Source organism: Mchenga conophoros, linkage group LG20, assembly GCF_057382185.1.
Source record: "Mchenga conophoros isolate Kocher_MC1m ecotype Shallow Benthic linkage group LG20, M_conophoros_male_GT1.1, whole genome shotgun sequence".
In the NCBI taxonomy this organism is placed as follows: domain Eukaryota; kingdom Metazoa; phylum Chordata; class Actinopteri; order Cichliformes; family Cichlidae; genus Mchenga; species Mchenga conophoros.
Genome location: NC_140545.1, coordinates 10480956 through 10491344, shown reverse-complemented (window position 1 = coordinate 10491344; position 10389 = coordinate 10480956). Strand labels below are relative to the sequence as shown.

The window sequence follows — 10389 nt, the reverse complement described above, 5'->3', positions numbered from 1 at the left end:
AAGTCATTTTTCTTTGTTAGTGCATGCATACAACATTCATTCTCAAATCAAAGGGTCTGGTAGAAAATGCATCAGTGAGTCATCTGACATGAAGTTGCATCAGCAGAGCAGCTTCTGATCTGTGGAAAGTCACTCAGACGTGATTGTGTGCAAACCCTCCCACCACCTTACTGCAACTTTAACCAGGAAGATCAACGCAAGGCTCCACTCTACAGTTGTTGTAGCTTGTTTTGACTGCAGCCCTTTACCTCTCTGTGTCATAACTCATAATTATCTCTCTTGGCTACTCAGAGTCAAGTTCAGCGCATGTAAACTAGACAGGCATGGCCCCATCTTTCCCAATAAGATAACTGCTTCCACACGTTTCACAACAAGGAGGGAGCTTGTCTTATCAACTTCAGGAGGTATGATAGTTTTTGACCTTCATCTGGTCGGCTCGTCTTTTTGTGACAAAACAGTTTTTATTTATCATGCTGATACATCAGCAGGTTCCCAGCGTAAGTTCAGAGTGTAAAATAGGAAGCTGCTCAGTCATCTGCCGACGGCCAACTGACAGGAAGGAAGGAACAACTACTACGCTGCGATTCAACAAAAACCTGCCACTTTTGTCTTCAATTCCTCTTCAAAAGCTTTTTGTTTTCAGGGCTCTGTGGAAATACACACTGAATGCTGGCAAAAAGGGGGAACTAGAGCTTAGCAGCACACCGCCTCCTCATCCCCTGCTCCTGTGCACAATATCCTCTTCTAAACCCACCCCCCCATTTTTTTGCTATCTCTTTGGTTTTAATGAGGCACGCACAAACTGTTTGGATGATTGTCTAGACAGATGGTGCTCAGTGTGTGGAACAGAAGCTGAGACGAGGTAAAGAGGGACAGACTCCTTCTCCGTCATGGGATGCTGCAGTGTGACCCAGAGGCATACTGGAGTGGACGAGGTGGGCCCTGATGAGATTGAGCTCCTGGAACTCTCTGGAGACAATTTAGGGTAAGACATAAATGCAAGATTAGTGTTTGAAGCTAGGAGCTGTTCAAAAAATAAAACAAACAATTTTATTTCACTGTATTTTGATCCTGCAACAAAAAGTTAACTATATAAATATATATATAAATATATAAATAACAGTTAACAGAACGGCAACGTGTGAATTTCACTCAGTATTTTTTTGAGTGTATCTCTAAAGTCACTTTAAATGTGGTTTTTCTGTGTTTTGGAGGAAGCGGTGGCAGGCTGTAAAGTGAAAAGAGAGCTGCTTCTCTTTCAACACATGCGGTTTTCTGTGGCATTTCATTCTTGACATTTTTAAGGTGATAATGTAAAACGCAAGCATAATCCTTTTCAGCACTGCAGCATATTCAGTGTTATCATGTACAGGATATACCACACACACTACATGCTTGGCTTTACAGTAACAGGATGTGTTGTCACACAGAGCACTTTAAACTTTAAAACTAGATTTAAATCCAACAAGAAAAAGAAAACAAAAACTGCAGAACAACCAATGACACGCGTTCGATTTCTGCCCATCAGCACCTCATGGAGACACAAGACAGGAGAGCTAATTGGCTCCTATTTACTCAACATGAACTTGGGTGCTCAGTGATGCTGCACTGATGTGATTAGCAGATTACTATAAGACAATGGTTGAAGCATGGAGGGGTTTAATACAGAGTAAGGGCGGGACAAATCCCCTCTCATTCAAAGGCTGGGGGATTAGCAGAAGCTAATCACTGCAGGAGCTTCTGCTCCTTATGTGTAGCTCTTTAATTATAACTGCTTATCAGGCAAGCCACTTATGTTTGTATTTCATAACACACACAAAAGTGTGTGTTTCAAAGATGTCTTAGAATGTGCGCTTGCTAGCTACTGACTGGCTCAGTATACTGATGCTGACCTTGTTTATATACAAGAAAATAATGCAATTTCAGGAGAACCGGCTTAACTAGTGCCGTCACTAGTATGATAATAACAAAAACAGCTATAACGTTTAATCACCAGATGAGTTAGATCAGTAAATATCTAACAGTAATAACAACTTCAAGTCAGTTTATTATTAAACTTGACTTTATTTCCCCAGCCATGATTGTTTTTGTGTTGTTTCAGAGTTTCAGGTTTATTTACATGGCTTCTTGAATGCACTCAGTAATTATATTACACAATCATAATATAAAATGTGAAGTTGAACTGTGTGTGAAGTCATTGTTGTGTTCCCGAAACCTGTTTAAACTTTGTGTTATGGCATGTCATCCTGCCGGAAACAGCCTTTAGAAGGTGTCTATACTGTGGCCATACCAGGCCAGCATTATGTGGTTATATGTTATATATGGTTATACCACCTGCCTCAGTCATTTGATATCTTTCTCAGAAAATGAGTTTTGATTGATTGACGGTTTTCAAGAATGTGGTCATATATACAAAATAGAACTAAATAGAGCATATACATGAAGAAAAATAAAGTCCTCTAGTGCTCAAAAATGAGCAGGAGGAACCAACACTTATGAACTCCGACCCTATCACACATTTATAGCTCAGTCATATAGTTAGCTAGTTCCTGGGTAGGTTTAATACATTATATAACAACATTATGTAAAACATACAAAAATATCTATACTGAAAACACCTCTTGTAGCTTAATGCTCCCCCTCAATCAATCTATCAAACATATATTTATACATTGATTTAAATTTCTGGCAATGTGGACAATGCTTGTGCTTAGCCATTTTACAATGTTCTTAAAAACTATTGTATATTTCAATTACAAGGACCTATTATTATTTTCCTACAAATACAAGTAGTCAGCCTGCTCTAAGAGAGAGGATAACCCTCTTATGGCCATAACAGGCACAAATTGTTCAATTGTTTCATGGCCCAGTATTAGATAAATTAGAATTATTTTAAAATGTGAATGGTCCAAAGTCAAAATTTAACTTACTTCTCAAACAATAATATGAAATCATATCTACTTCCTTTCAGCTCTGCATGACTATACTCAAAAATCGACCATTTTGGCATGTATGCTAATTGTCAGTACAGTTATGACTAATGCATTAAAGTGTTTGTACCTTCACTGAGCAAGAGTGCGTGTTTGTTTTCAGTGTGTGGAGCCTGGGAGAAACCAGACTTCAGCTGTCTGTGAGGAACAGCAGAGACGAGCAGCCCCAGCCACCACGCAGACCTTCAATACCACACCTGGAACAAGAGGTTGCTATGTGTGTGTGCTGTGTACTTGACAAATAAACATCTTGACACTTTGATCGTGCACTTTTCAAGGTCAGAGCATGCTGTGTGGTTGAGTCTGAATTAACACTTGTAGTGCTCAGCCGGGGTGAGACGAGACCTCGTGCGCTGTAGGAATTTCCAATGCAACGGTGACATATTCTGCATTCCCCTTTGGTGTGATTCAAACTTTACAGGAAATATACAAGAGAGGAAACATTGCTAGACACAGCTTTGTTCTCAGACTTACACTTTACCTCTGTATTTGTTCCCTAAAGACACACACAAAGTTTGCCTAAAGACAGTGATTCAAGCCTTGCAATGGTGAAATACATTCAGGTTTGCTGTGTAATGCATGTGTTAATACTGACTATAAATAAATACAGTGATACGAGATAGTGGGAAGGGGGAAATGGCCACCCACTAGAAATGTTTTTTTAATTCTCTCTATTTAAGAGAAAACCTTGCATCTTTTAACACTGCTGTCAAAGACAGACAAAAATAAGACACATGAAATGAGCCACAGACATGGGGTGATATATTTTTGTGTCTCTAGGTGGTGCTGTGGGGAAAGAGCAGAGATGAGCTCCACCAAAGGATATACTCCCAACAGCCAATCAGGGGCTGGGAGGGCCAAGCTGCCCACATGTATGGAGAGATCATCCACTCCTCACTGGTGTCTCTCTACATCAGCTACACACAGGTAATATGGTAACACACAAAAGGAGTGAGAAATTTAATGTGTGAGACAGTCCTTGGATTTAGACTAAACTAAAATGAGCAACAAAATAAAATGAAAAAAATTGCTGCAATAAGAAAAATCACATTTAAATTAGTTTAATTAGTTATAAATTAGTTAAATATCATAAACAAGTCACTTAGCACCCACACATGTGTTTATGTGGCCCTTTTAAAAAAGCAGTGAAAATGATTAAATCCTGTGAATTGTGCCTCTGCAGGAAACCCAAGAACACTTCCTGGTTTTGTTCTCTTTCCACCTACTCATCCTTTCTCTGGACCACTCTCGGCAAGACTTTGTTTATGAGGTATTCTTTATACTTTTTAAGACGTGTGGTTAGAAATGCTATGTTAGCAGACGATCACTGGAAAACTGAAGTAAACATATTTTTTCACAGAAGTGAAAACCTTTATTGGATTAGTGTAGTGTAACATAAAACTAAAAGTGGGTGTTAATAATAAAGCTGCGGGGGGTTGGAAATTAAATCACAGGCTGTCATTTGTGCCCTGCAGAAAACAGCTACAACAGAGCATTTTTAACTCATTCTATGAGGACCCCAAGCCAAACTGGTCGACATAAACAACAAACCTTTTAAACATGATATCAGCTTAAAAGTGTGATCATACACTACATGCATGTGTATTTAAATTCTAGTGGGGGTTGTTCCTTATGAGGGGGTCGTTGACCCAGTACTAGCCTTTTACGTCATCACATGAACCAAGGTTTGGGAAAAGGCATGGGACATTACCACTGCTGAAGCCACTGTGAAACCTTACCCCTCCCAGGCTACTGAGGTCACCTAATGGAAGGCTCTTTAGATCCTTGTGTTGTACATGCACATGCCTTTTTTCCACACATTGGCTTTATTAATAATGAAAAATTAATTCATTAACTTATTAAATTGTCTCTTGTGATCAGAAAACTGTATACTGTAACTTTAGACCCTAGTCATAATACCCTGCATCAAGCTGCATTCAAACAGGTTAGAATTTTACTTCCAAGTTGCAAAAGGTGAAAATAGAATGATTTAAGTTTTTATTTCCAGCTATGGGTCAAACCCCAAATATACTGTCAAACGTCTATAATGCAGCTATTCAGATCCACTGTGCCTGCCGCCTTCCCAAACACCTTTCACTTTTTTTTGATGAAAATCTCCAAACTTTGTAGGGTGAATTATGTTTTGAAAGTGTAGAAACACAATAAATCTGCAGGAACTTTTAGGGATCAATGTCCTAAATTCTTAAATGTTGGGTTTTTGTTGTCAGGCAATTTCTGCACTGCAATCTTAATACAGGAATCTAATCGTCGGTGTTATTCATTTCTTTAAGTTTGTCTTCGTTTATCTTGCAGGGCATTCTTCCCCTTTCTGGACTTTCCTTCCAAGTTGTCTCTCTGGACTTGGACGCGTCACATTCGCCACACATGTTTGAAATCAGCAGTGAGTCCGTGGAAATTACAGAGTTCCACTAAGACGTGCAAAGCAGTGTGAAAAACTAAGCATGGTTTATGCTGTTCCCTCTTCTATCCAGGTCCAGTGATGGACTCCAAGGTGTTCACGTGTGCCAGTGCGGCAGACCTACAGAAATGGATGCAGCACGCAGAAGACAGGAGATACAAGGCCATGATCCAACCCATGAGTCCCTCCCACTGCGCTCTCTCCTATCTAGTACTGACTAACTGTTGCACTGCATCTGGTTACCAAAGTATTGTAGTTACATGTCAGTAAAATACACTGTGCACATATTTCTCTTCTAGTTACCGTGTGATGAGAACTGGAAAAGAGAAGAACTGAAAAAATACTTACTACAAGCTCCAATATGGCAATGGGAGGGCTCGCCCATACAGCACATAGGTCAGCCGAGCTACGTATCTATTGTCCACATCATCAACACACAGAGACAGGTAGTAAATACTCTTCAACGTCCTCTGAAAGTTTTCTGTAACATATTTTTAAAACATTTTTTGTGTGTTGACATATTAAACTAAAGATGATCAACTGTTTGGCGGGCACAAAAATCACCAAAATTAGACGGTAGGCAATTTCCATTTAGATCATTAAATAGAAACTTGACTTCTTTTTTAAATCCTAATAAAAATTATCTTGTTTTATTAGAATTATAAAATAGTCTTTGGGGAAATGATGAAGCCATCATAGGGAACCAAAAAAATTGCTTGCAAATTAATAATAAGACTGCTCTGAGTTCTCATTCACGGTAAAAAAGGATTGGGTAACTATGACATTAACATTGTGCAACTAACTTATGACAAACCACAACTGGAAAGTCTTGTTAAAATCATGTTCATTGCATTCATATATTGTATGAATGCAATGAACATGATGTATACATGCTGTCTTTCAGCATGGAAAGACATTTTCTTCTGACTTCTTAAAGGCCTCAGAAAAGTGTAAAGACCCTATTTTCAGTACTCTTTCCTTCTACATTTACCACATGATGCAAGTTGAACCATAATTGACAAGAGCACATATTTCCCCTCAGCTCCTAAGAAAAAGGATGTGCAACCTTGTTCTCTATCACCATGTAGCAGTTTTCACTCTTTTCAGCTATGAGTTCTCATAAATATACATTGATACGTGTGTAATTCGATCTTCCAACAACTTAATGCAATCTCATAAACTTAGAATTAATCCAATTAAAAATACAGTCCTCCCACCATCTTGAATACAGTTGTTGAGATAGACATCGCTATTCCGCATAACTGCGTTTTATATATGACTAGAGACCAGCCACCTGCGTAGGACATGTTAAAACTCATAGGCATACGAATGCAGACTCACCATATGACAGATCATAGCTGTGTTTTATCATAAAGAATGTGACCGGCGTCTGGATAAAACGTCATTCTCTACATCATCAAATCAAGCATCATCTCTTGAACCAAAATATGGGTGTTTTAACACACAAAAACTTAAATATGCTTATTTATTCATGATATTTTCTCAATTATTTATTTCCAGCAGATTAGACATATGACCCTGCCCTCCAGACAGCTGCCAACAGGCCGGCTAAACAACAACAACAACAGCTGGTTATAAGCTAACATTATGTCAGCTAATGTTAGGGTGGAGTGTTCTAAAAACAAACAAAAAGAAAAAACACAGTTTTCTTCAGATAAACAGGTTGATATACATTCTCATTCACATCATATGAGAGTTTATTCACAAGTGTCCGAGTTAGATCTACTTCAAAAAAGTATCTCGAAAGCCAGCTAACAGCTGCTAACTGTGGCTAAGAGAAGCTAAACAGTAGGTAGCAGAGACTAACATCAGCTAACAGCAACTAACATAGATTAATCCCAGATAACAGAGACTAACAGCCACTAACAGTGGCTATCAGCAGCATAAACAGCAGGTAACATAGACAGAGATAACCCCAGATCACAGAGGCTTACAGCGGTAAAAACAGCTGCACTTACTGACAGAGAAGTTCAGGGTATCTTCAACAAGTCACTTCTCTGTCCCTGTCATGGGCAGAAGTGAGATTCAGATTAGTGTTGTTCTTTGTTCAGATTATCTAAAATGAACATGGGCAAGAATTTCCATAAAGCTGCTCAATGCACAAAAAGTCTTTTCAAAAGACAACAAAAGCGGATAAAAATCCTAGAAAAAATTAATGTGATCGTCCTTTAAATTGGAAATATAACACGGTATATGTCTGTGAAGGTTCTCAGTCATCCAGGTCATGGTAGTCAAAGGAGCTTGCAAAGAAAAATGTCTGGACTTCTTTAGGTTTAAATCTGGGACTCTCCACCAGTTGACTTTAGAACTGAAGAAGCTTCTCGGATGAGAGGTGAAACGTCTTCAAGCAACTTAAAGAAGTCCAGATGCTTTTCTTTGCAAGCTCCTTTGATAACACGGTATAACAGGAAATGTGAGTATGCTCACATACAGTAACCAAGGCATGCTGGCTTTGTTCTTTTAGGGTCTCCAAGAAAGACTGATGGTTCTCTTCCCTCAAGACATCGTGCTTCTATCTGTTGACAACAAGCGCCTGACTATAAGATATGAGGTACTGCAAAATTACTCTGTGGGAAAAATCCATAATAACACCTTTTCTGCTGCTGTGACAGCAAAACTTCCCAGTGTCCCAGTAATTATGACATGTTCCTTGTTATTTTGGTAGGTAACATGGTAGTTCAAACTTTCTGCCTTCATCATTCAGTATCTTTGTAGTAGAAAATTATTTCCAAAATGATGAACTAACTATTCTTTCTTCATTTTCGCTCGTATTTATATATACACTGTTAGAGAAGTGGATGCTCAGGCTTCAGACTGCTCTACATGTTTAGTTTCTGGCTGAGCTTTTAGACTTTCGACTGCGTATGATGTGAGAGGAGATGTTGTTTATATGGTTATCTGTCTTTAAGGACAGAAGCCCAGCTCACCTGTTGTTAAAACCTTTAAAGCAGCATCTAGAAAACAACTTGTCTTTTCTGTCATTCTAACAGGGAAGGTTGCCCCGACAAAGTGTCAAAGCAGTTGAGAGGTCAGCCTTGCCTGGACGGCTGGAGTTTGAACTGATAGGTACACTCTACACACGTGGTATCTTTGTATTTTTAGTTAAATGCAGCGTTGGAAGGGCAAAAATAAATATGTGATTCATTTCATATAATCACTGTTTTTGTTTGGATTTAGGTGAACTGGTGGAGCCGCTGCAGGTCTCTTGTACCTGCATGGAGGATTATCAGAACTGGATTTTTCAGTTACAACAGGTTAGACATGATTGTATGATTATACATGTTTAATGAACCATTAAAGAATAATGTATGGGCTGTAACAGTGAAAGAGGCTAAACAGGTCAGGAGAGATGAGGGAGTCACAGGGAAGGTGATCGTTTGCAGCCAGTTTGTGTAGGTTTAATTTTAAACATTATTATGTGCTTTTTATTTAAATGAGTGAAAAATAAAGAAATTTTAAAAATACTTTTCTGCAAATTAATTTAAAAAACTGCCATGTAACACTTTATCAGCCAGCAATACTCATTCACCGGACACTTCATTGGGTACACCTTGCTAGTTCTTCATGGCATAAATTCAACAGAGTGATGGAAACATTCGTCGGAGATTTTGTTCCATGTTAACATTATAGCATCACACATTTGCACAACTGTGGACAATAGAAGGCACAACTTGTGAAATGTAGCCTCGTTTTTCTTTTCTTAGTCGACACGAGTGGCACCTGTTGCGGTCTTCTGCTGCTGCTTTCAGAGATGGTCTTCTGCATACATCGGTTGTAACTAGTGGTTATTTCCATGCTTGAAGCAGTCTGGCCGGTCTGCGCTGGCCTTTGGCATCAAAGACATTTTCTCCTTCTAGGATCATTCTCTATAATCCCTCGAGATGGTTATAATGGAAAATCCAGTTTAAATCACCTTTATTCCCCATTCTGATGTTTAGTTTGCAAGTCATCTTGAACATGTCCACATGCCTAAAGGTGATTTGCTGATTAGATATGTGTGTTAACAAGCAGTTGAACATGTATATCTAATGAAGTGACCAACAAAGAGGTTTTTTGGCCTAAATGGTTTGCCAAGAGCAGGAGGACATAAACATTCAAGAAAATTGTGGCATTAAACGGTACGTTTCCTTAGCAGTTGTAAAGTAGCTGCATAATAAAATACTTTCTAGAAGAAAACTTTCTATGAACTGACCGATCACATTTCTGCATAGTTTAGGCTTATGTGTGGTAGTCACTTGTTTTAGTTTGGTATGAAAATCAACTTGTATGAACTTGTTTGAGATTAAAAGCACATTCATGCAGCTATATTCAGCAACTCTGAAAGCAGAAGATATAAAAAATGTTTATTTGGACACTCCTTAAGCACAGGCTTTTTAAAGTCCGTTGTTTTTCTAGATGCAAGAAAAACTGCTTGTCATGCAGAACATGACGTGTGGTGCTTTAACCGTGCGGCATATTTGCATAAACAAGATTTTCTTTTTAATTTGCAGCCAGACAGAAGCAACCATGTTACTGTGAGTCAACCGCCACCTCCGATAATGCCAAAGCTGCAGAGGAACAGGAAGGAGTCCCAGGAACCAATGCTAGCTGCCGACCCATATCACATCAATGGACGCGGCTGATTCCTCAGACGGGAGGAAGAGCCTCAAACGTCACTGTAATCATAAATTTGAAACATGTAGATAATTTGTACATATGTCTCGTATGTGCCACAACATGGAGGCAGAGCAGTGAAGACTTCTCGTTCTAATCTTTGATATATTTGGTTGATTTTGTCACTGTGAACAGACAGAACACAGCACTTAAAGCCAGTATTCATGTTCGAGCGTAAACTAGTCCTTGACCCAGTTTCAGAGCAGATCAGACCTGAAGAAATGTTAGATGTAGAAACTGTAGAGTCTCAAAAATAGCTTAAACTTAGGGGTGAATAAACTGTAAATACCTGTATGTAGCTTTGTT

The 10389-nt window shown here is 38.8% G+C and overlaps 1 protein-coding gene across 2 annotated transcripts; it reads left to right on the top strand.

Annotated features, from left to right (window-relative positions):
* Positions 1–168: 168 nt before the first annotated feature.
* On the top strand, positions 169–10377 carry LOC146550400 (putative pleckstrin homology domain-containing family N member 1). Of its 2 annotated transcripts, none has more exons than XM_085260795.1 (12): positions 169–404; positions 827–985; positions 3094–3199; positions 3771–3917; positions 4174–4260; positions 5304–5391; positions 5483–5619; positions 5709–5855; positions 7895–7981; positions 8421–8496; positions 8608–8684; positions 9921–10377. In XM_085260795.1, exons 2-12 carry the CDS (start codon positions 891–893, stop codon positions 10050–10052), a joined length of 1179 nt encoding a protein of 392 aa, XP_085116921.1. In that variant the 5' UTR covers positions 169–404; positions 827–890; the 3' UTR covers positions 10053–10377. The 2 variants fall into 2 exon arrangements, with proteins under 2 accessions (XP_085116921.1, XP_085116919.1); XM_085260793.1 differs by having other exon boundaries at positions 823–985.
* The last annotated feature ends 12 nt before the right edge of the window (positions 10378–10389 follow it).